This window comes from Mobula hypostoma, chromosome 26, assembly GCF_963921235.1.
Source record: "Mobula hypostoma chromosome 26, sMobHyp1.1, whole genome shotgun sequence".
In the NCBI taxonomy this organism is placed as follows: Eukaryota; Metazoa; Chordata; class Chondrichthyes; order Myliobatiformes; family Myliobatidae; genus Mobula; species Mobula hypostoma.
This window is the reverse complement of record NC_086122.1, coordinates 22,894,850-22,921,715: the sequence shown is the minus strand read 5'-3', so window position 1 is coordinate 22,921,715 and position 26,866 is coordinate 22,894,850. Positions and strand designations below refer to the sequence as shown.

At 42.7% G+C, this 26,866-nt stretch overlaps 1 protein-coding gene across 4 annotated transcripts in view; it reads left to right on the top strand.

Moving 5' to 3' along the window:
- Positions 1 to 26,866, top strand: part of fhl3a (four and a half LIM domains 3a) — a 181,551-nt gene that overhangs the window by 149,562 nt on the left and 5,123 nt on the right. For 3 of the 4 annotated variants that reach the window (XM_063033877.1, XM_063033876.1, XM_063033879.1), the window contains 4 exons: positions 5,491 to 5,665; positions 15,215 to 15,389; positions 17,861 to 18,030; positions 20,400 to 20,586. In XM_063033877.1, coding sequence (XP_062889947.1) covers positions 5,510 to 5,665; positions 15,215 to 15,389; positions 17,861 to 18,030; positions 20,400 to 20,586 — 688 coding nt within the window. In that variant the 5' untranslated portion in view covers positions 5,491 to 5,509. Of the gene's footprint in view, positions 1 to 3,346; positions 3,501 to 5,490; positions 5,666 to 15,214; positions 15,390 to 17,860; positions 18,031 to 20,399; positions 20,587 to 26,866 lie in introns of those variants that run through there. The other variant, XM_063033878.1, reaches the window with a different exon arrangement.

The following is a 26,866-nucleotide window of genomic DNA, read 5'->3' as shown; positions in this document are numbered from 1 at the left end:
GCAGCGGCAGCGAAACGGGCATTTCAGAAGTTTCACCGGATGTTCCTCCATGCTCTCACGTCGGCCTCCATCAAATCAGAATTGTGCACGGCATTCTACTTGACAGATAACAGATATCATTCACCGGAGTGGCCGTGCGCGCTGCGTCGCGCCGCCATCTTCTCCTCTCCTGGTACCCTCTTTACAAGGATGGTGGACCTAGATTCAACAGTAACTTTCATAGGGATAGTGATGCACAATTCAAAAGGGAAGTGGTTCAGGAGTCTGGGACTAATTAGATTGTTCTATCATAAAAGCTGTCACAGACATTATGGTCTGCTACTACCAGTCTATATCTATTAGGATATTTGTGGAAGCAAGATTGCTTCAGGATGGCAGGTTCATTCCTTGTACGTCCATAAATCTAAGAACGATTTTAACAGTAGACAATTGGTTAGACTTAATAATGGAATCTTTTGGGCCTAACTTAGACTGCGATCAGAGTTTTTTTCTCACAATAGCTGCAGAATATAGAGTTGTTGCCTTTGCATTCTTCCCCTGAATGATAGAGTACAGAACAGCTTTCAGACCGATAATACTCCGAATCCTCGGCAAGATGACGCTGTTGATACACAGCGGCGTTTTGTGGGCTGCTCCCAAAACGACTAGCTATTCTTACTAGATATACTTCTTCTGGACCACAATCACTGCAACCCACACGCAACTTGTAATTTTCCTTTGGGAGTTGTGCTTTTGAGCTGTCTGAATGGTCTGTCGTTTTTGCAGTCTCTTGAAGAATTCAACAATTGAAACTTTGAGGATTCAGGTACGTTCCCCCCCCCCTCCACCCCCACCCCCGGACTGGGACGCCAGGGTCTGAGAGCGAAAAATGAAATAATGTTTAGCCAATTTAATCACCAAGCCAGATTAAACATTTTTAAGGCGTCATGGGCAGCGGTCCCATCCCTTCCTCCTGGGTTTGACCCAACTCTCTTTTTCCTAGCTGCTACCATCAGGTGGGTGGTGCAGGAACCTCTGATCCACACTGCCACGTCCAGAAGTAATTGTCGCCCTGCAGCTTTTGGGCTCTTGGGCCGGCTTCACTTGCCTCACAGGTGGCGGACTCCATTCCGTTGCTGTGGATTCATTTTTGAAAACTCTGGGGTTCATGTTCTGTGTGTTACTTGTTTAACGTTTGCATGATTTGTTCTTTTTTTTAACACATTGGACGTTTGTCAGTCTTTGTTGAGCGGCTTTTCTTCGTAGATTTTGTTGTGTTTCTTTGTATTGTGGCTGCCTGTAAGAAGATGAATCTCAAGGCTCTATATGGTATATATACTTCAATAATACATTCATTTTGATCTTTGGCTTGTCATAACCTGAATGGCTAGGAGGCTAGTTTTAAAGGTAGGTATCTTTGATGGTTTTCTCTAGCTTATTCAGTGAAGAGGCACTATCCACGTTCATTCAGTTCAAGATCCCAAGTTCAGAACAAGAATTCCATTTGCAAACTATGACGTTTGCACTGTGGTTCAAATCCTCTGCTGCTTTACTGAGCTGGGAATGCTGATACTCGATCTAAGGCTTGTTCCAACATAAAGATCTAATGCATAGCTAAAATCTGACACATGTAAAATTCATGAAACAGTTGTAATCAATCAAAAGTCAGTTAATCAAGTAAAGGGTTTGGGCGACAGGGGGGAATGGAATGAAGTGCATTGAAAGAGACATGTTTTTGCAGGCTTAATTCCTTCAGTGAATCTAAGTGTCCAGATTTAATTTAAAAGAGGCACAACATGTGGAAACATATTACCCGGTCTGATTACACCTTTCCCACAGTGGCTGGTATAAAAGGGTAATCCAAATCTAATGCATGTATTTTGTGAGGAGCTGCAGAGATGTGAAGTGATCCATGAAAGAACATGAAAAAGCATTTACTAAGAAGTAATTACTGATGCTTTCTTCAGTCATAAAGACAATAGTGAAGATGCATGTTACTCTCAAGAAGAGGGAAAGATAGAGAGGCTATCATGGAGGGAGGGAGTAATTTGGAGCTCCTGGCTGTCAATTTCTCTGAGGATCTAACCTGGACCCAACATATTGATGCAGCTATAAAGAAGGCAAAACAGCAGCTATATTTCATTAGGAATTTGAGGAGATTTGGTTTGTCGCCAAAAGCACTCGCAAGTTTCCGCAGGTGTATCGTGGAGAGCATTCTAACTGGCTGCATCAACATCTGGTATGGGAGGGGTGTTTACAACACAGGATCCAATTAAGCCACAGAGAACTGTAAACTTAGTCAGCTCCATTGTGGGCTCTAGCCTCCCTGGTATCCAGGACATCTTCAAGGAGTGATGTCTCAACAAGGCAGCGTCCATCATTAAGGACCCCCAACACCCAGGCCATGCCTTGTTCTCATTGTTATCATCTGGAAAGGGGTACAGAAGCCTAAAGGCACACACTCAACAATTCAGGAACAGCTTCTTCCCCTCTGCCATCTGATTTCTAAATGGACATTGAATCCATGTACACTACCTCATTACTTTTTTATTTTGATTTTTGCACTAATTATTTAATTTAACTATTTAATATATAAGCTTACAGTAATTCATGTTTTTTTCTATTATTATATATTGCATTGTACTGCTGCTGTAAAGACAACAAATTTCACAATCTATGCTGGTGATATTAAACCTGATTCTGAATATTGGGCTACTGTCAAACACATTTGAGCTCTCATCCCAAGTTAAATTGCTGTTTTTAGTCGACCACTTAACTGAAAGCTTAACATGAAGAGCTTTTTCTTGACCCCAATTTTTAAAATAACTGTCACTACAAAATAAAACTAGCAATTATATTGGGTCTTCATGATGTCGCCAAGTGCTTAACAGACAGAGAAGTAGTTTAGAAATGAAGTTACTTCTGTATTTTTGCAAAGGTGCCGTCAAATTGCGCACAGCATGCTCCTACAACTAGCAACGTGATAATGATCGGTAATGTAGATTTCCTTTAGTGAAAGTGGTTGAACGTTAAATATCAGTCAGAGTGCAGAAATAACTTTCCTGTTGTTTTTTTGTAAAATATACCATGGAAATTGTTATATCCAACAGAGAGAGAGAGAGAGAGAGAGAGGGAGGGAGGGAGAGAGAAGAATAAATGCCAACTCTTCTGTAAATTAGTACCTCCCACAGCCAGGAATTCTTTCATTTTTGTGTGGATAGAAGTGGGATTTGAACCCACAATCCCTTGCTCAGAAAGAAGAGTGCTACTGGTTGTACCACAAACGTGACTCACTTCCTTTAAGCCCACCAATGTGTTCACTTGGACATAAAGGGATGGTAATTTGAATTAATAATGAGCTACCTTAATAGCCCATGTGTTGCATATTCTGATGATAAGTCATCTTCCTGCCTAAACGAGTCTTTTACTTGGCATACAGTATGAGAGAGTTGTAGAATGCTGTGCACCCTAGCCTGTCAGTGTTAATCCTGTTGATAGCGTGGATACGTTGGAATCACCTCGTAAGTTCTAACTTTATTTTCTTCACATTTTTTTCATGCTGCCTCTAGCAATGTGACAACGTTAGCTTAACCACAGCTTGTTTTGTTCAAGAATGTTGTGAGTTGGGACACATTGTTTGCTGGAGTTTTGTATGCTCGATGCAGTTTCAGCAATAAGAATTCTGCAAGTGTGGAGAGCATTTGAAAGTTTTCAAAGTCAGCCTGTAGAGGTTTAGATAATAACGGGGTGGTTGGCTTTAACCATCTGTTGTAAAAATGACAAAGTTTTCTACGATTAACTGCATGAATGATGCTCTAATCATTTCAGTAGTAATGTGTTAGTGTCTTGCAAGTAAAGCACAACTGATAATAGGGATCAGATTCATTTTCTAAATACACCACACCATATTAGAAATCTGTAGACATGCAGGTTCCCATTATTTAATCTGTGTTGAAAATTGTACATTTGCTAAGTACTAATAGTTAGTAAAACAGGGATATATTCACTTCAGTGTGAACAAAAGTTTAAAATTAGGCAATGTGTTTTAGTCCATTTCAAAGAATGCCTGTTCATTTTTAATATTCCCGTTCTTGCCTTTCATGTTCTAAATTGCTGATTACAACTAATACTTCAAAGTGAATTTGATTGTCATTTTTTTTCTGACTGGCTTTTGCTAGCTTTACTGCTATTCCCTGAGTATGAAGTGAAGTGTGCCTGTTTTTTTTTGATTCTCTTCACTTTCCTGTCTTGATCTGTTTTAATGACAACAGTTAGCTCGGTAAATGAGGGCACCAGTGTCACGTGGAGCTGAGTTGTCTGCGTATCAAGCCATTAACGTCTAGTTTGAACTGGGGTTCATGGGTTCTTGATACAGGGCCCAGCTCTCCATGTGGCACGAGAGGAAGAGGGAGGAACTAAGTAATGACCTGGAAATTTGATTGCATCACTCTTTCCTTATTTCAGCAATCTCCCCCAAAGTGAGAATGCATTTTGGACGGAGGTGAAATTCTATGAAATTCTGTGTAATTCGACATCATTCCGGAAATTTAACCAGGCATTTTCAGTTGTTTCCTCATGTTTTAGGTCTGCTGATGTTTGCAGTGGGTTCCATAATCAAACTTCATACATCACTGCCACTCATTTTACCCATCTGGTGATCTTTACAGCTAAGTACAAGCAAGGCATTGGGTATATTTAAAGTGGAGTTTGATAGGTTCTTGATTATTAAGGGTGTCCAGGTTATGAGGGGGAGGAAGGAGAACAGGATTGAGGGGGATAACTTTCCAGCCACTGTGTGTACAGAGTTTGTACATTCTCCCCGTGACCTTGTGGGTTTCCTCTGGGTGCTCTAGTTTCCTCCCATATTCCATAGACCTAGCAGTTGGTAGGTTAGTTGGTCATTATAGATTGTGCCATGATTAAGCTTGGTTTAAATAAGGGGGTTACTGGGTGGCGCAGTTCGAAGGGCCTATTCCACTCTGTATCTCAATAAATACATAAATCAGCCATGATGGAGTGAGGGAACAGACTCGATGGGCTGAATAGCCTAATTCTGCTCATGCATCTTATGGTCTTATGTGCATCAGGAAGCCATAGAAGAGTTATCTCTCTGCTATCTTTTATGGTTAAATTGTCTGGCAAGACTCGTAGATTTGATTCAAATATGATCAGTGGCTATATTGGCAAGTTGCCTGTGTGGAATTGTGTGCCAGCGTGAGTCATTGTCTTCGGGGAGAGAAAAAAAAAGTTGTGTCAGGGCTGGGGAATGGACCAAGAGTTCACCACAGGTCTACGGATTCCATATCCCGTTCCTCAAAATTTCCTATATATCCCTTTCAGGGTGGGAGGGGAAATGTTTAGAGTACTTTCCAGTCACTTTCCATGAATCTTGCCAACTACTGAAGAGCAACAGGCTTCCCACTTCTAGAAGTTTGCTTGAGATAAATAAGCGGCAGCAACTGCATGCGCTGTTAACAAGTAATCTCTAAGCAAAGTCTTTTCTCTTCGCAGTGACGGCTGTCTGTAAAAGATGAGCGAACGCTTCGATTGTGACAACTGCAAAGAGTCGCTGTACGGCAGGAAATACATCCTATTTGAAGACAGCCCCTACTGCATCCCATGCTACGACACCTTGTTTGCAAATACCTGTGCTGAGTGTAAAGAGCTGATTGGCCATGAAGCGAGAGTAAGTACTTGCATATAATTAAAAAATAACTTTTACTTTTGATGCACTCTTCTCATCTACTAAATCTGCCATTCCAATCCTTATCATTCTTTATTATTATCACTTTTATTTTCTTTTGTATTTGCCCAGTCTGTTGTCTCTTGCACATTGGTCGTTTGCCTGCCCTGTTGGGTGCGGTCTTTCACTGTTCCTATTATGTTTCTTGAACGTACTGGGTATGCCCACAGGATAAGGAATCTTAAGATTGTAAATGGTGACGGATGTGTACTTTGATAATAAATTTACATTGAACTTTGAACACATATGCAGTTAAGCTGCTTGGGAATTGTATATAAATATTTCAGCTGAAGTTTGAAACCCTCTTTCTGCCACTTAAAAATCAAAGTTATCGAGGTACAAAATGAAACTGTGTCCCTTCCTATCTGTGGACTTATCCGTTAAAAGCTTCTGTAAAATAGGGAGCAGGATGCCGATTGCTCCCACTTCACGTATCTTCGCAAACGTCAAACTCTGTTGCATTGGCAGCTGGGATTTCTAAGAAACACAAGCGATTCTGCAGATGCTGGGGAAACTGCTCTGGTGAAGGCCCTCAGCCCAAGAACCTTGACTGCTTATTCCCTTCCGCAGATGCTGCCTGACTTGCTGAGTTCCTCAGCAGGTGAAGCATTTCTTCACTCCAAAATGCTCTCCCTTCCTTGATCGGTGACTGTCCATCCGCTCAGCAGCTGTGTCTCCTTTAGTGAGTGATCCTTGATGGCAATATTCCGCCAGTGAAGGAGCAGAGTTATGAGAGAGAATCCGCGTCCACGTTTTCCACCCTCCCCCCTCCCCCCTGTTTCTGGAGAGAGGGGAAAAAGACAGTAAGAATGACTAGCGTGGTCACCCCCCCCCACCCCCCGCCTCCACTTACAAACATCCCACCCTGCAAAAGCTCATTTCAGGGAGGTAGCACCATCAATTTGGGGGAGACTTCCGGGAGAGGTGGGATGTCTGCAATAGAGTAGCTCCTTAGCAGCTGGCCAGCTAGTTTAAATAACGTTAGCTATGCTAATGAACGAATGACACCTGTTAAACTCACCTCACCTTTACAGTCTTAACCCACCATGGGCAATAGAAAAGTCACTGTTGCAAACAGTGCAGCAAGCAACACTGTCGTTATTTTGACCCCTATTAGGCAGGGGTGCACTTTAGTGTAGTCTGGGGTGATGTACGTTTTATTTTTTTTTTGGTACACTCTGCCATGGCGCACTCTCGCTCGTGCGCTCTCTCTCTCGTGGTCACTCACGCGCTCTCAAGCGCTTTCGCTCGCTCGTGTGCTCTCGCTTGCTTTCGCTCTCGCTCGTGCACTCTCTCTCTCTCTCTCGTTCTGTCGCTCGTGTGCTCTCGCTTGCTTTCTCTCTCGCTCGCTCTCTCTCGCCCTCTCGCTCGCTCGCTTGCTCTCGCTCTCTTTCTTGCTCTCGCTCTCTCTCGTGGTCACTCTCGCGCTCTCTCTTGCTTTCTCTCGCTCGCTCTCAAAAAAATTGATTTCTGTGATATTGTATATAATTTGCGGGCATCAGGGGGCCACTATTCACATGCGGGAGACTCCTGGAACTTCCGGGAGAGGTGGGATGTCTGCATTTATGAAGGGCCTGCTTCCACTTTTAGTACCAACCAGTCACACTACAAACTCCTTGGGGCCCACGAACGAAAGGCGATTTTTACAATTACTTCCTGTGGAGTAAAGAAGGTTCATAAATTACCCTTTCCCACATCCCACATTTTTCAACTCCATGAGCATCACAATCCATTATCCCAATTTATTCCTTATTGCCTTCTTTTCAGGTATGTACCTTTATATTCACGCGAGACTAATGCAGGAGGCTTCTATTGAAATCTAACAGTAAAGTGATTGGGACATACCACTCCATTTTGGTCAGTCCATCCTCCTCCTCAACTGGATTTGTATCTCCTCCTCTTTATGCTTCCACTCAGTGTTCACTGTATTATCAATTTTAACTTCCTCAAAAGCTGGGAATGCAAAAAATTCATTCTCATATGTAGTATAACCCAGATCATGTTTCCCAAATGCCTTCTTCAATATTAAAGCCCCTCCGAATTTTTGAGGTGGTGTATTCTTTATGTAGTGGGCACGTGGCCAAGTAGTTAAAGCACTCGACTAGTGACCTGAAGGTCACTAGTTCGAGCCTTAGCTGAGGCAGTGTGTTGTGTCCTTGAGCAAGGCACTTAACCACACAGTGCTCTGCGACAACACTGGTGCCAAGCTGTATCGGCCCTTGCCCTTCCCTTGGACAACATCGGTGTCGTGGAGAGGGGAGACTTGCAGCATGGGCAACCGCCAGTCTTCCATATAACCTTGCCCAGGCCTGCGCCCTGGAGAGTGAAGACTTTCCAGGCACAAATCCATGTTGTCGCAAGACTAACGGATGCCTTTTATTATTTATTATACTTTATGTGTCTTCAGACAATGAACTTAATCCTTTCCAAAATAAATAGGTTGCATTTGCCTTCATTGTATTTCCTCAAAAATTAAACAATTTCCTCTAATTGGAAGTTAATTCCTGTTGAAAGTAAGCATAACCAGAACAGTGAGCATATTAATATCTTGCCACAGTAAATAATGTTTAAAAACTTCCTTTGAAATTGCATTCTGTGAGGATATGACCAGAGCACAAAGTTCTATTGTATGACTTGATTCTTGTTTGATAGAGACAGTCATTAATGAACATAAATCAAAAAGTGAATGAAATTACCATGTGTTACTCAACTTCCCAAATGAACAAAGGTTTTGGAGTTTGCATAAGCTGTACTTGTCCATGTATTTCTTTGTATTCTGTTATGACTTCTTTTCCCAAACAAACTTTGACTCTGCAGATGACTTTGGGAATATCGCATGCTTAGAGTACTACAGCCCTTCAGCCCACTTAGCCTATGCCAAACTATTAATCTGCCAAGTCCCATCAACCTGCATCTAAACTATAGCAATCCATACCCCTCCCATTCATGTACCGCTCCAAGTTTCCCTTCTCCTAAATGTTAAAATCGAACCCATGTCCACCACTTGCACTGGCAGCTCATCCACAATCTCACCACCCTCTGGGTGAAGAAGTTACTCCTCATGTTTCCCTTAAGCATTTCACCTTTCAACTTAGCCCTATGACCTCTTGTTCTAGACTTAACTCAGTGGAAAAAGCCTGCTTGCCTCTCATAATTTTGTTTCCCTCTATCAACTCTCCCCTCATTCTACCACACATCCCACCCTGCAAAAACTCATTTCAGGGAGGTAGCATCATCGATTTGCGGGAGACTTCCAGGAGAGATGGGATGTCTGCAATAGAGTAGCTCCTTAGCAACTAGCCAGCTAGTTTAAATAATGTTAGCTATGCTAGTGAACGAATAACACCTGTTAAACTCACCTCAACATGTCTTTTGCAGTCTTAACCCACCATGGGCAATAGAAAAGTCACTGTTGCAAACAGTGCAGCGAGAAACACTGTCATTATTTTGACCCCTATTAGGCAGGGGTACACTTTAGTGTAGTCTGGGGTGACATACATTTTATATTTTTTTGGAACACTCTGCCATGGTGCGCTCTCACTCGCGCGCTCTCTCTCTCTTGTGGTCGCTCGTGCGCTCTCAAGCGCTCTCTCTCGCTTCCTCGCTCGCTCGCTCTCTCTCTCTCTATCTCACTCGCGCGCTCGCTTGCCTTCGCTCATGGTCGCTCTCGCGCTCTCTCTTGCTTTCTCTCGCTCGCTCTCAAAAAAATTGATTTCCGTGATATTGTATATAATTTGCGGGCATCAGGGAGCCACTATTAATATGCGGGAGACTCCCAGAAGTTCCGGGAGAGGTGGGATGTCTGTTCTACACTCGAGGAAATAAAGTCCTATCTTATGCAAACTTTCCCTGTAACTTAGGCCCTCGTGTTCTGGCAACATCCTTGCAAATTTTGTCAGCACTCTTTCAATCTTACTGATATCTTTTCTGTAGGTTAAGTGACTTGCCTAGTTTCCCCTCGAGTACTTCACTTTTTTTTTAAGTTTTGGGATGTTGCCAGATAATATCAATTGAAGCATTTATGTTAAAGGAAAAATTAAGACTTTGAAGATTGCTTTTCTTTAATACTGTAAGTGTTCCCTGCAGCACAGGAATACAGGAAGCAGTTTACTGTCTCTCATTTCATCTGTAGGAGAACAATTCAGAAAGTGACTATTTTCCACCTGTTTGACTGCAGCCACTAATGGCTACATCTACAGTTCTCTATTGGATCATGCTAGCAAATTATCAGCTTCAGCAGAATAATATATACAGAACCAGGCAATGTCGATTTTAGAAGAGAAAGGAGCAGAATTAGGCTATTTGGCCTATTCAGTCTGCTGCACCATTTCGTCACAGCTGATCAATTTTCCTCTTCAACCCCGTTCTCCAGCCTTCTCCCTGTAACCTTTCATGCCCTGACTAATCAAGAACCTATCTACCTCTGCCTTTAATACACCCAATGACCTGGCCTCCACAGCTGCCTATGGCAACAAGTTCCACAGATTCACCACCCTCTGACCATCTCTATTCTAAATGGATGTCTATTCTGAGGCTATTCCCTCTGGCCCAAGACTCCTCCACTATAGGAAACATCCTCTCCACATCCATTCTATCTCGGCCTTTCAACATTTAATAGGTTTCAATGAGAATTCCTCTCATCCTCTGAATTCCAATGAGTAGAGACCCAGAGCCATCAAAGACTCCTCATACAATGCCTTTTCATTCCAGTGTTATTCTCGTGGACCGCCTCTAGACCCTTTCCAATATCAGCACATACTTTCTTAGGTAAGGGGCCCAAAACTTCTCCCAGTACTCTAACTGAGTCCTCACCAGTGCCTTATAAAGCCTCAGCATTACATTCTTGCTTTTATGTTCTAGTCCCCTCTAAATGAATGTAAACATTGCATTTTCCTTCCTCACCACCAGCTTAACCTGCAAATTAACCCTTAGGGAATCCTTCACGAGGACTCCCACGTCCCTTCGTACCACGGATCAACTTTCAAAACAAGTTCTCTTCCCCTTGTTTCCTAATGTAGCCCTTGACCCTCTACTGCCTTCTCTGCCACAATATAAGAGGGCATGGTGGCACTGAGGAGGCAGATTGAGTATCTCAGGTAGAAGGAGGATCAGAACCACAATGAGGTTTATTATTGCTGATACATGTCGTGAAATTTCTGGCAGCAGTACGATGCAATATACAAAAAACTATGCAAACACGAGGCAATCTACAGATGCTGGAATTTCAAGCAACGCACACACAAAATGCTGGTGAACGCAGCAGGCTAGGCAGCATCCATAGGCAGAGGTGCAGTCAACGTTTCAGGCTGGGACCCTTCGTCAGGACTAACTGAAGGAAGAGATAGTAAGAGATTTGAAAGTGGGAGGGAGAGGGGGAGATCCGAAATGATAGGAGAAGACGGGAGGGGGAGGGATGGAGCTAAGAGCTGGAAAGTTGATTGGCAAAAGGGATACGAGGCTGGAGAAGGCCCGTCCCATGATCCTCTCCCTTCTCCAACCTTGTATCCCTTTTGCCAATCAACTTTCCAGCTCTTAGCTCCATCCCTCCCCCTACTGTCTTCTCCTATCATTTCGGATCTCCCCCTCCCCCTCCCACTTTCAAATCTCTTACTAGCTCCTCTCTCAGTTAGTCCTGACGAACGGTCTCGGCCCGAAACGTCGACTGTACCTCTTCCCATAGATGCTGCCTGGCCTGCTGCGTTCACCAGCATTTTTTCTGTGTGTTTTACGAAAAATTACCTTATAAGAAATGTAAAAAAAAAAGTGCAAGAAGAGAGAAGAGTAGTAAGGCAGTATTCGTGGACCACTCAGAAATCTGATGACGGAGGGGAAGAAGTCGTTGCTAGATTGCTGAGTGTCTTCAGGCTATACCTGCTCCTGATAGGAGTAATGGGAAAAGGCATGTCCTGGATGCCAAGTCCTTAACAACAGACACTGCCTTCTTGAGGCATTGCCGTTTGAAGATGTCCTGTGCACTGAGGAGGCTTGTCCCCATGATTAGACTGACTGAGTTTACAACCCTCTGCAAAGTTTCCTCATCCTCTACAATGGCACCTCCACCCCAGACAGTGATGCAACCCGTCGGGATGCTGTACACAGTACATCTGTAGAGACTTGCTAGAGTCTTTGGCTGCATACTAAATCTCCTCAAACTCCTAATGAAATATACCCACTGACCTTCCTTCTTCGTAACCGCAGGATAGAGTAGATGCGCTCTTTTCCTCGAGAAAGACGAGAGTGAATGGTGATGTGACAGAGCAATACAAAATTATGAAGGGGGTGAATAGTAAGCCGTTTTTCCCTAAGACAAGAGAGCATAGGTTCGAGGTCCTAGATAGGAAGTTTAGAAGGGATCTTTTTCTTACAGTAATTGGAATCGGAATATGCTGCCTGAAGAGATGGTGGAGACAGATAATCTCAGAACATTCAGGAAGCATCTGAACAAACACTAGAATCATTAAGACATACTATAAAAGAACGTGGACCAAATCCAGTTTAATGGGATTAGCGTGGATGGGTGCAGTAGTCGGAGTGGGTGAAAGGGTCTAACTAATTTTATGTGTTTCTTTGGATGTGCAAGTGAATTGAAGGACTGAATGAAAGTTTTAAAATGTTAATCTTTCTCAATTATGCACTTCTCTTTTCTTTCCAATGCCCCACATAAAGTCTGAGATATGAATGTTCACTCTTCACACTACATCAGATGAGTGCACACCAACATGCTCACCAGCTTTTTGAAGGATGAGAGGGGATCTGATTGAAACATACAAGATTATTAAGGGATTGGACACGCTGGAGGCAGGAAACATGTTCCCGATGTTGAGGGAGTCCAGAACCAGAGGCCACCGTTTAAGAATAAGGGGTAGACAATTTAGAATGGAGTTGAGGAAAAACTTTTTCACACAGAGTGTTGTGGTTCTGTGGAATGCTCTGCCTCAGAAGGCAGTGGAGGCCAATTCTCTGGATTCTTTCAAAAAAGAGTTAGGTAGAGCTCTTAAAGATAGCGGAGTGAAGGGATATGGGGAGAAGACAGGAAAAGGGTACTGATTGTGGATGATCAGCATGACCATAGTGAATGGTGGTGCTGGCTTGAAGGGCTGAATGGCCTACTCCTGCACCTATTGTCTATTGTCTATTAAGATATCAACAGCTGTCCATACTGTGCTGTCCCATTGGTGTCCTTGTCCTTGAGAAACACACAGGCTGCTGGAACAACTCAGTGGTTTGAACATCGTCTGTGGGAGGAAAGAATTTGTTGATGCTTTGGGTAAAAAAAACCCTGCGCAAGTCCTGAGGAAGAGTCTCGGCCGGGTACACTGACTGTTTATTCATTTCCGTGGATGCTGCTTGTCCTGCTGAGTTCCTCCGGCATTTTCTCTGCGCAGCTCTGGATTTCCAGCATCTGAAGGTTTTCTGGTGTTTGATCAGGATCCTGCACCAGATTCCAGCAACTGCAGTCTCTTGTGTCTTCCGTCCTTGCCTGCCCTTGCTGCATCTAGAAACAAAGAGATTCAGAAGATACTATGTGCATCTCGATTCATGCTGATCTATAAATCTCTACCGACAATGGTGTAAACAATTAATACCAAGCTTGCTCATGTCAGAGACAAAGTGTTGCTCACTGAGTAGATTAGTAAGTGAGGCAAAGGTGATCTGCAGTGAAAGTATTAATTTTATACCAGCGTGTATTTTTTTATTTGTCTCTGTTTTTTGAAGTGATTGATTGCATGATTTATACAATCAAACCTTGCACCTTCAAGTCTGTATGGATTATTTGGAGGAGAAAGTCTGTACTATCATTTGCGATCCATTCGGATGTTGTATGTTCTAAATGGCCAGAAAAGCTTTATTTCTAAAGTCTCCGCAGTGGTTTCTTAGCATCTAATCTTATTCAGTATATACTGGAGAGGCCTCACTTGGAGTATTGCGAGCAGTTTTGGGACCCTTATCTTAGAAATGATGTGCTGAGGTTCAAAAGAATGATTCCAGGATTGAACTGCTTGTCAATAGAAGAGCATTTGATGGGTCTGGGCCTGTATTCACTAGAATTCAGAAAAATGAGGGGTAAACTCACACAAAATACTGGAGGAACTCAGCAGGCATTGATTATACTCTTTCCCTAGATGCTGCCTGGCCTGCTGAGTTCCTCCAGCATTTTGTGTGTGTTGCTTGGATTTCCAGCATCTGCAGATTTTCTCTTGTTTGAGAATGAGGGGTGACCTCATTGAAACCTATTGAATGGTGAAAGGCCTTGATAGAGTGGATGTGGAGAGGATATTTCTTATGACCAGAGGACACAGCCTCAAAATAGAGGGGTGTCCTTTTAGAACAGAGATGAGGAGGAATTTCTTTAGCCAGAGAGTGGTGAATCTGTGGAATTCGTTACCACAGGCAGCTGTGAAACCCATCTTTGTGTATATTTAAGCCAGATTTTTCTATCACTGCTATTTGTGACTATAATAGAAGGTTTGTTCTGTTGTGCTCCTATCATGGAACTGGGAATACATACTGGAAGAGGAATCCCTTTGCTTTCTCATAATGCATTTAGTTTAATTTCCAATTCAGAGGTACAAAGATATATTCTGAAAGATGCAGAACACAAAAGGACATCTCGTTGTTTTGCTATTTAAGTTGCAAGCAGGAAATTTACATTCCTTGTGTTTTTAATTCTGAATTATTTGATAGATTTCATGAAAACTCCAAATTAACTTGAGTGAGGGTCACAGAGGAAAGAATTTCAAATTAGGGAAGCCACCAGAACTCTTGTAGTTATATGGTTGGTCAGCACTCTGTTCAGTGTGGAATTGAGGCTATCGCACAGGGATATTCCCAGGCTCAGTGAGTCAGAAGTGTTGTATTAACTGATTCCTGTCGTGCTGGCACTACCAATGCCCTCTTGTCTCTGCAGATTAAGGTAGGTTGCAATCTGCTCAACTCCAATTCAGATATGCAAAGTATATAATCAATGGAACTGTATTTGAATATGTTGTCAGCTGAAAAGAGGTGGGAGGAAGAGGTGGGGCAGCAATATTGGGAGATATTGCAAGGCAGAAATCTTTTCTAAATATGATGCATATTTGCTATTGGTGGCCAACACACTGTTAGAGGATTTTATTGCCTGGCAGTTGTTAAACAACTGCCTTTCTATCTGATAACTGTAATTAAGATTCATTACTTAGCCAACATCTTAAATCTAATTTAATTCTCCAGTCATCACATTGTTGTTTATGACATCCAGCTGACAGATTAACCGCCTGCATTTGGCAAATAATCAATGGTTTCCATATTTAAGAGTAATTCATTGGTTGCAAAGCTTTTGGGGCCACAGTAAGGATATGAAGGCATTTTCTAAATGCAAGCTCTCCCTTAACTGGAATTATTAACCTGAGTTTGAAAATTAATGTTGGATCATTTGCATACCTGATTCATAGTGTTACAAATTTGCCTTGCTCCTTGCTGTTAATGATTCATTTTTATTGTCTCGTTGGTCAGGAACTGTTCTACGAAGACCGTCATTACCACGAGCATTGCTTCAGGTGTTATCGCTGTGACAGATCATTGGCAGATGAGCCATTTACATGCCAAGAAGAGGAGCTGTTATGCAATGATTGCTACTGCAGTGAATTCTCCTCAAAATGTATTGCTTGTGACAAGGTCGTCATGCCTGGTATGCGCCCTGGAGTCTTATTTCTCAAACACATTATTGCCCTTCCAGCTTCTGTTTGAGTAGCCTGTCAGACCATTTTTCCTTCCATCAATAAGTCATAGCTTGGAAACTTCAGTCCAACTCATAGCATGATAATGCTGTTTCAGCATTTACTAATGAAATGTTGATAATTAAGATCCTGAGGTAATGGGAGCACACGTTCATGTAATAAATGCAAATTTCACTGCGTTTGCTTGTGTGCTTTTGTTTTTTCTTCACTCTAATACAATGCAGGCATTAATTATTAGAGGATTAAAGAGCACTTTGAATCTTTTTCATTATTGTTCTAAAGTTTGCTGAGGTACTTTATGCTCAAGAAAGGTGCTTTCTGAAAAGTTCTAGGAGCTGGCTTACTTAGCAATCATTCTTAAAAGCTAGATTTTATGGGTATTGGGGCTCTTTATTGCTATTCTCCAGAATTCAAGAACCCCCACAAGTGTTATATTTCCCAGGTAACAATTATAGAGAAAAGCTACAGGTTCCACCTCATGAAAAGTCAACAAAATATGGAACACTTGCAAATTTTCCAAAATCTACAATGGGTGACTTATTGGTTAGTGGCAAATTATGGCATGAAAGCCTCTCCAGTCTGCAGTGGGTGTGGTATCACCGCTCTTTGTGTGTGAATCTTCCACACAGTGTCAGTCCTCTTTCATGAGCATTTAGTGCATCATTGTGAAAAGCTTTTACTTTGAAGCTAAGTTTTATTGATCGCTCGTCGAAATCCTGATTGAAACCCATCCGATGTCTCAGAGGGAGAAGGTTGCGTTAGACGATCGAGAAAAACTGCAAAGAAATATTAGTTGAAGCTCTGATTAAACTGAAGCGTGCATAACAACAGTCCGCACTGGGGATCCTGAATTTTCAGATGAGGTTCAGTTGAATTACACAAAGTTAGACAAAAGACCAAGTCAGGCAATCGATGGTTCTTGGATATAACTGTGATTGATAAGGCTTCATATAGTTGGGATAAAACCAGAATTCATTGTTGATTGTAGAGTGCTTGCTTACCAGTCGCCTAGGTTTCCAAATTTTTAGCAGGAAACATTTACGCTGAGGGTGCTGGGTATAAATTAAAGAGGGTGAAAATTGATCAAACTCTGGCATCGAGTCCTACCCTGGTATATTATTTTATTAAGATGCAGCCAAGAATAGACCCTTTGAGCCGCGCCAGCCAGCGATCTCCCAATCTAATCCTTGCCCAATCAACATACCAACCGGTACGTCTTTAGACTGTGGGAGGAACCGGAGCACCCGGAGAAATCCCATGCAGTCACACGGAGAACGTACAAGCTCCTTACAGGCAGCGTCAGGAATTGAACCCCGGGTCGCTGGCACTGTAGAGCGTTGCGCTAACCATTATGCTACCGTGCCACCCACCGTAAGAGGGCTCCAATTTTATACTCCGGTGAAGCAGAGTGGACTGCAGAAGTACAATGGCGATGGAAGAACCTTGGTCTTTATGTGGCTGGGGAGGGAAATATCACCACTTGGAAGGTGATATTCTGTCTGTGTCCTCTTTTCCCCACAAAACAAATGAATACCCTGCCAATATTCACCAGCTCCTGTGCATACAATATCACTTGAAACAGTGAAACCTGTGAAGCCGTTTTACCATAGCAATGCCAGACCAACTCGGATGGCTAGCCACAAGGACGTGATAGGGAAAGTGACCAAATACTGGATTAGAGTCGTGTGGGCCTTCGCAATGAAAAGAGCAGCAGTGAAGCCGGGGTGTTCATGGTGAGAGTTCTAACGCTTGTGGCTTCAGCTGAGGCCATAGCTGCTAGTTGTCAGGGTTAAGTCCAGGCTCAGGTGAGATTAGGACTGGAAGGTTATACATCTGAGAGAAATGGGGAGAGTAGTGGGGGAGGTTCGGAAGAGAATTGAAAGTAAGGAAGAGAATCTTAAAATGAAGCATCTCTTGATAAGTAACCGGACAAAGTTAGCAAGCACAGTGAATGGGGCAGAATTTGGACAGAAACATAGAACATTATTGCACAGTACGGGCCTATGGCCCACGATATTGTGCCGACCTTTCACCCTACTCTGAGATTAATCTAACACTTCCCTCCGACATAGCCCTCCATTTCTCTATTGTCCATATGCCTCTCTGAGGGTCTGTAAATGCCCCTAACATATCTGCCTCCACCACCACCACCCCTGGCAGAGCATTCCACCCACTCACCCACCAATCTCTGTGTAAAAATAATTCCCTCTGTTTCCTCCCCCATACGTTGCTCAAATCTCCTTAAATAGCAGAGCTTTTGCTGACCTCTGGTTTCTGTAATGGAGGGCTGAGGAACAGAGTCTGTGGCAGCGTCAGAAAATGATGGCTGTGTCATTTCCATTGCTTTGGAGAACATTTTGACAAATGCTGGACTTGTGTTGTGCTACCACTGAGGTTATTTTTGGCTGATTGTCATCATCAGGTACCCGTAAGCTTGAATACAATGGCAACACCTGGCATGAAGGCTGTTTTATTTGTCACACCTGCGAGCAGCCCATAGGCTCGAAGGCCTTTGTACCCGATAAGAGTGAGATTTACTGCGTGCCTTGCTACGAGAACCACTTTGCTCCGCGATGCTTCCACTGCAAGAAGGTAATTTGTTTTTCTAAATTTAGAGGTGCAACATGGTAACAGGCCCACCGCTTATATAAATATGTGACCAATTAACCTACTAACCCAAATATCTTTGGGATGTGGGATGAAACCAGGGCATCCTGAAGAAACCCATGTGGTCATGGGGAAAACACACAAACTCCTCCCAGACAGCAATGGGATTTGAACCTAGGTCACTGGCACTGTGAAGCACTATGTTAACCACTATGCTACCATACCATAATGACTGACCCTTGATTTGAGAATACTCTCTCTGAAGGTAGAGTCATATATATATATCCTCTTGACTTCAGGGCATAATAGGAACAGAAACTGAAAGTTCAAAGTAAATTTATGTATGTCGCAATAAACAATCCTCTGACATTCATTTGCTTGTGGGCATATTTAATAAATCTATAGAATAATAACCACAACAGAATCAATAATAGACAGCCAACTAGGGTGTTCAACAAGAGTGCAGAAGTCAACAAACTGAGCAAATATAAAAAAAGAAATAATAATAAATCAATAAGCAACAAATATCGAGAACACGAAATGAAGAGTCTTTGAAAGTGAGCCCATTGACTGTGGAAACATTTCTATGATGGGGCAAGTGAAGTTGAGTGAAGTTATCCCCTTTGGTTTAAGAGCCTGATGGTTGAGGAGTAATGACAGTTCCTGAACCTGGGTGGTGTGAGTCCTGAAGCTCTTGTACCTTCATCCTGATGGCAGCAGTGAGAAGAGAGCAAGTCCTTGGTGGTGGGGGTCCCTAATGATGGATGTTGCTTTCTTGCCACAGTGTTTCATGGAGATTTGCCTAATGGTTGGGAGGCTTTACCTGTGATGGACCCGGCCATATCCACTACTCTTTGTAGGAATTTTAGTTCAAGGGCATTGGTGTTTCCATAACCAGGCTGTGATGCCGCCAGTCAATATACACTCCACTCGAATAACTGTTGTTATTGTAGCAAAATATTTTTTGTTGTTTTAGGATTGTTACTTAAATAACTGTATTGGCTTTTACCAAGCCAATTTTAGTTGAGGTAGCAGAGGTAGTATTTTTGTTCTCTGAATCCAGAACCTAGAAAATAAACAATGGCTTCAATTCAGATCTTACTCTAGCAGTGAGAGAGAGTAAAGGAACACTGCAGGATTGGGAAACAATGAGTTCGTAGGACTATGGAGGGGAGATCTCCAGAGGTGGTGAGGTCCGTGATGGTGGGAGAGGCAGTGGACTGGTGATCCTCCAAGGGGTCTTACACCAGGGGTAGTGACAAAAACTTTCCAGGAACTCCCATAAAAGCGGTAGAAATGAGCAGGGCAGATGAAGGGTACCAGCCTGAAACGTTGACGGTCCACTTTCCTCCATAGGTGTTGCCTGCAATTGTGGAACTCCTCCGGTGCCTCTTTAGTGTTGTTCACTCTAAAACAGGTTGAAATTAAATTCTTAAAACGATAGAAATTTGCTTCACAGTCAGCGGCCTTTCTGCTCATTTTAGACAGGGAACAACTGAGATGAATTTTACTTCCCATTTTGCAGTCCATGGCCCCTGTGAGTTAACCCACCCACGTACGTCCCCAGTACAATGAGGACAGCTGCCTCCACTCCTCTTTCAGACAGTGAGTGAAGGAAACATTCCTCTTTTCATTTTAAGCTGATACCTCCACAATACTGACACCTGTGGAAAGGGAACTCGCTCTCGTGGTGGACAGGATGAACTTTAAAGATTAAAACTTTACTTGTCACATTTACACTGAGGTATCAGAATGTACAGAGAAACGCGTCATTTTCATGGATGACCACCAACGCTGAATAGGGGCTGGGGGCAGCCCGCGAGCATCACCACACCTTCAGCGCCAATTTATAGCAGCCCCACAGCTTACTAACCCTAACCGTGCATCTTTGGAAATGTGGGAGAAAGCTTGCGGTCATGGGGGAATTGAAACCTGATTGCTGGCTGCTGGCGTTGTAATAGCATAAGGCTAACCACCAACCCGTTGGATTGGTGGATCAAAATATCCTCTAACTGTTCGGATTGTTTCCCCAATCAAGTATTCTACCCGTCATATGGATTGTATTTTCAAACCTTTTTCCTCTCGGTGTGCAGAGCCAGCTGCTGAGTTCAACATATGACCAGTACTCTGTTTGTGCTGATCCCTTAGATTTCCCCCCATTTTAAAAGCAATTGTATAGCAGAAAAGCATGGATGTGTCAATAGTTAATCCATTTTCTGGCTCTGGCTACCACCAGCTGAATGCCTCTGTAGGTTTTACCTGCCTCTAAAGACTGCTAAGTATGCTTACCTTGACAGTAAAGAATTAATTTTGTGCTGAGATAATCATAAATTCCTCTTTTGAACATCTTGCAGGCCCTGACCAAAGGAGGTGTTACTTACCACAATGAGTCCTATCACAAGGAATGCTTTGTCTGTAGCGGATGCAAGACTCAGCTGGCCGGCCAGAACTTCACCTCCCGGGATGAATCCCCGTACTGTCTCAAGTGCTTTGGGAACCTGTATGCCAAGAAGTGTGCCGCCTGTGCCAAACCCATCACAGGTAAATGGCTGCGACCCTTAGCCTCTCATAAGAATTCCCTCCTGGCAGACTGCCAGTCCAGCTGAAACCGGGACCGCGGTGGGAGAATCTTTGCAAGATCTCTTGCAGAACTACGGAGCATAGCTACACATGTAGATCAATTTAATTGCCACAACTTGCACATTTTACCATCAGAAGATAGTTCTACTGTAGGCATAGCTTGGAGTTCTTGTATTCAATTTCTATAATTTTACCATATATCAAAGTGCTGGTAGAACTGTTCTGGGCTCCCAGTTTGCAAGCAGGCCATTTATAATTCAGTGTAATTTAACTGTTAGTCAAATTCCAAAGCTTAATTCAATGGTCGTATCATTATCAACAAAAGTAAAGTAATGCCATTGTCTTGATTCAGATATAGCTCTCTTATCTCTGAGAAGTTCATTCAGTCCAGTCCTTTTCCATTAAAAAACATTAAAAAACAAAGCACCAGACTGCCTTCTCCCTGGCAGAACATTAAGGACAAACTGCGAGCTCCACTTCTTTCCTCAAGGACTGCACTTTCAAAGCTGTTTCAAGCGTTAATTAGCAGTCAACGGCTTTGCAGTTGTTATATTTGTGAAAGGTGGTTTGTAAATGCACATTCAACTTAGACTGTTCTTTACAAATTTGGCAAAAACTTTTGAGAACGTTTTCTATGTAGTTAACGACTGTTGGCACTTCGCAGGGATGTTAGCAAACATAACTTCCCACGAAGTGAGATGTTTAGAAACTTCAGAATCAGAATCAGATTTAATATGACCAGCATATATCATGAAATTCGCGGCAACAGTAGAATGATAAATATAGAGGAAAAAATAAATGAATTACAGTAAGTATATATATGTATATTAAATAGTTACATTAAAGTGCAAAAACAGAAATAATTTTTTAAAAATGAGGTAGTGTTCATAGGTTCAATGTTCAGTTTGAAATTGGATGGCAGAGGGGAAGAAGCTGTTCCTGAATCGCTGAGTCTGTGCCCTCTGTACCTCCTTCCTGATGGTAACAATGAGATGAGGGTATGCCCTGGGTGATGGGGTTCCTTAATAATGGACGCTGATTTTCTGAGACACTGCTTCTTGAAGATGTCTTGGATACTATGGAGGCTAGTAACCCATGATAGGGCTGAGTAATTTTACAACTTTCTGTTGCCCTTTCAGACTTGTGCAGTAGCCCCCCGCCCCCGCCATACCAGATAGTAATGCAGCCTGTCAGAGTGCTCTCCACTGTACATCTGTAGAAGTTTTCAAGTGTTTTAGGTAACAAACCAAATGTCCTCAAACTCCTAATGAAATATAGCCACTGCCTTGCCTTCTTTATAGCTGCATCGATATGTTGGGACCAGGTTAGATCCTCAGAGATCTTGACACCCAGGAACTTGAAATTGCTCACTCTCTCCACTTCTGATCCCTCTATGAGGATTGGTTCGTGTTCTCTCATTGTACCCTTCCTGAAGTCCACAATCAGCTCTTTAGTCAAACTTGATCAAAGACCTACATTTTATTCTGATATTATGGTAAATTAGAAAGCCCCCCCCCCCCCGTATGTTTCACTGTCTCCCATGATAGCGTTGAAATGATGATGGATTTTGCCCTTCAAAATCTATGTGACCCACGATTTCCACAATTCCACTGGGAAACCCACATAGAAAACTGGATGGAGAATCAAGGTTATGAAGAGCCCCAGGATGCAAGTTTGCAGAGATTCACAAGGATGCTGCGTGCTGGGAGAAAATGAAAATACAAAACAGGCTTTTAGAAAGAAACTGGCAATATTTTCATTGGATCAGAGGCTACACCCTGAACTGATAATGTTCTGAAGTGCTGGGACACAGTAGAAAGACAGATTGTTTCCAATGTTTGAACAATCCAGATGAAGGGAAATAAAAAAGAATTGATGTGAAAACCCTAGTGGAGAGATGAGGAAGGATTTTCATACAGGTATTATGAAGCTGTGAAGTATACTTTGGACAAATTAGCGATTCAGATTGATGGGTCCACTATAGACCGTCAGGAAAGGATTGTCGAGTCTCAAAAGCAGAGGGGGAGATGTATGCCTCATGATTAACTCCTTTTGGTTCACAGATATATCAGTGTTGTCCCAATTCTGCTCACCAGACCTGGAGTATCTCATAATTAAGTGCCGTCCATTTTACCTGCTGTGGAAGATTTCTGCTGTCATTTAGGTAGTGGAGTATATTCCACCTCAGACCATTGTCAAACAGGCTCGAGATGATCTGAGCAATGGGATCAACATGCACGAAACAGCACACCCTGATGCCTTCACCATCATTTTGAGGGATTTTAACCAGGTCATCATGAAAAAGCCACTAAATAATCAGCATCAACAAATCACTTGTAGTACCAGAGGAAACAACTCACTGGACCACTGTTACACCACCATCAAGAATGCTTACCATGCTATTCCACACCCTCACTTCAGAAAGTCTGATCACCTAGCTGTACTTCTACTCCCTGAATAAGGCAGAGACTGAAAACTGCAGCACCAGTAGTGAGGACCAAGAAGGTATGGACAAGGAAAGCACAAGAGCGCTTCCAGGACTACTTTGAATTGATGGACTGGACTGTATTCGGGGATTCATCTTCGAATCGGGATGAGTATGCCGCAGTTGCTAGCGACTTCATTAAAACCTGTGTGGATGAGGTGTGCCTACGAAAACTTGCTGTACGTTCCCAACCCAGAAGCTGTGGATGAACCAGAAGGTTTGTCATCTGCTGAGGGATAGGTTTAAGTCTGTTGACCCAGGTCTGTGCAAGAAAAACAGGCTTGGCTGCAGAGGGTTGTTTCCAGAGTGAAGAAACAGTTCCAAGCGAGGTTGGTGGCAACACTGGATGCACATCAGGGTTTGCAGGACATTACCTTCTACAAAGTAAACCCAATAGCATGAGTGGCAGTGATGCTTCACTACCAGATGGGCTCAATGCCTTCTATGCCCACTTTGAAAGGGAGAACATATCTACAGCTGTGGCGATCCCTGCTGTACCCAGTGACCCCGTGATCTCTGAGTTGGAGGCTGATATCAGGCTGTCTTTCAGGAGCTGAACCCTCACAAGGCAGCAGGCCCCAATGGTACACCTGGTAAGGCTCTGAAAACCTGTGCCAACCAACTGACGGGAGTATTCAAGGACATTTTCAACCTCTCACTGCTATGGTCAGAAGTTCCCACCTGCTTCAAACAGGCAACAATTATACCAGTGCCTACGAAGGGCAGTAGGAGCTGCCTTAATGACTCATCCAGTAGCACTCACATCTACGATGATAAAATGCTTTGAGAGGTTGGTCATGCCCAGAATCAACTTCTACCTCAGCAAGGAACCGGACCCACAGAAATAATATATTTTAAAAAAAGTCTCACAATCATCAATTCAGGAACAGTTTCTCCCCCTCTGCCATCTGATTCCTAAATGGCCATTAAACCCATGAATGTTACCTGTTTTTTTATATCATTTCTGTTTTACATTATTTTTAATGTAACTATTTAATATACATATATATACTTATTGTAATTGATTTACTATTTATTTTTTCTTTCTATACCTTCATCATGTATTGCATTGTACTGCTGCTGCTAAGTTAATGAATTTCACGACACACACCAATGATAATAAACCTTATTCTGATTCTCATGCTCCTTTGAACCCCTCAGCCAAATAGACTTTAATATTGTTTCTGACTTGGAAGCCGTCACATTACTTGGGTGCTCAACCACTCGCAATATTTAAGCTTTACTAATTTGAGGTCTGTACTCCGTCACTGAGAACGGGCATTGTACAGTGAAGAAGGAATCAGTCTCTGGAATGGTCATGCTCCCGCAAATGAATAACCTGCCGAGATGTAAGTGGTAGCCTCGCGCCTGAGCCTTATTCCCAGAGTTCATGGACCGAAGCTAAAGCTGACACTCCAGTGCTCCACTGTAGGAAATACTGACTGATGGATGTTCCATTTGTCTTGCATTCTGAAAATTATCCCATGATTGGACAAGGAGGGACAGTTAACCTGCTAACTGGTCGTTGTCACTTTCTGTCACAAATAACCTGCTTTAGAGCCTCATTTACAAAGATAGCTCAACTTTAAATGCATCTCATTAGTTGTTCAGTGCCTTGCGACATACTGAGGTCATAAAAGACCCTATATAAATGCAGGATCAATGTGTCAACTAAGTGGGATGAAGTCGAGGGGTCTGGAGTGCATGCATATCAGGGAAAGTCCGAGCAATTGAAAGCTTGAAAAGCATCGATAAGTGGAAAAGTCATCTCGTTTCTCGATTACTTTAATCTGCAGTGTTTCCTGGGCCCTCACACTATGTGACTGTCAACAGCTTTTTTGGGTCCCTTTAATCTCTTTGCTTTTACTACAAAGCTATCTTTTTGGTATCTTTTTAATAAAATAGTGATTTCCACCTACCACCACCCCCCCAGCTGTGACAAAAGTTTCTCTTCCTGCCGTGAATGACACCCGCAGGCACACTCTTCTATATTCACAGGAATATCAGAACACTTTCTGTCACACTTAAAAGGCATAACTCAGTAAGAAAAATATTCCAGTGTTTTACTTAGTGCTGTTTATCCTGCGCTAGAGCTTCGAATGATAAAGCTTTGAAAGAAAATCTCTTTGGAATCAAATATTTTGTAATAATATTCAGTGTGCACAGTGTTGGCTCTTAAATTAACAGCAACAGAGCACTTGTAATAATGATCACTGTTCCCCCAATGGCCAGCAAATGCTGAAGAGCCCTTTGATCCATTACTTGAAAGCCATATAAATAACCTAATTTATTATTTTTTATTAATGATTACATTGCTCAGCAGAATTAGGTTTGTTATAACTGATGTATATCATGATAATTGTTTTGTGGCAGCAGTACCATTAAAGACATTAAAAAAGTATAAATCATCAAAATAAATAGAGCAAAAGAGGAATAATATATTTGTGGGGCCGTTAATAAAGCTTTCATAGGTTGACGTGTTTAGCTTGAGATTCATGAAGTATTGTTGAAATAGAAAAGCTATTTTTGATTGAATTAAACACTGTTGATGTGACTTGAGAACTCTCTTTCCAATGAAGTAATGTGTATTTGCATCGGACGTTGATTAACTCCAGTGAATTTAAGAAACTCTTGAAAATTGAATTTTGCGAACTTACTTTCTTCCCTCATTCCTTCAACTAAAAAGCATGGACAGAGAAATTAAAACAACAGAACGTACTAGGTGAAGTAAAAACAAGAGCTAGAGTGCAGCAAACAGGGAGTCAATGAGCTTGGTCTGCAGTCTTTGTTTAGTTGGTTGAATGGAGATGGGATAACAGGAGAAACACTAGAGTTGGCCTAATGCTTGCAGATAAGAGTGGTGTAAAGTCAGCAATTAATTCCAGTTGAATAACAGGCATGTTTGAGGACCGGACTAGGCCCCGATTCTGCCTCGGTCCCATTTCCCACCGTTCAGATTCCATCTCTGCTGGGACTGGTTGGTTAGACTTACGATGATGACGGGACACTTTTCAGGGAGATCAGGGACCCAAAAAAAGTAACACTGTGATTTCAAGAGAGAAATTGGGATAAAGCAATGACAGAGGTAGGATAACTGGGAGAACAAGGAAACAGGCTTAATCAATGAGTCATGGTTGGGTTTGCATACACTCAAGGTTTGTGACCTGGTAAATCTGTCACAGAGCTAATGACTTCCTGCTCCCTGGAAAATGTATCCAGTGAATACTTTGGCCCCGGCTCTTTCAGGGAACTGGATGTGCAGCTTCTCATCTTAGGTGCATCACGTGCCAATCAGACAGAATCTGAATCCTGGGCACAGTTCAGTCCCAAGTGTGAGGAACCCTAAAAACTTCTTGATTATCGGAGACTGCATATCAAACCTGGGGATACTCAGGTTTTGTGATTAGGGGTGATTGCTCTTGAAAATATTTATATTGCTAAATGGACCATGAGTCTGATCACTAAAGCCCAGGGTCTACCAGTCTAAAGTCTACTGGGGAAGTCAAACTGAGTCCACTGGAGTCCGGTCCTGGGTTGGAGCACTGTCTGTGTGTCTGAATAGGTTTTGTGGGTGGATGGCAGGGAGGAAAGAGATTTGTTCTGCTGTGTTGTTGATTAGTTACTGTTGTTCTGCTGAGCATTGTAGGCATGTAGCGTTGGTGCCGGAAAGGGTGGTGACATTTTTGGGCTGCCCCCAGCACATGCTTAGGTGGTGTTGGTCTCCAACGCAAAATGACACATTTCGCTCTGTTCCGC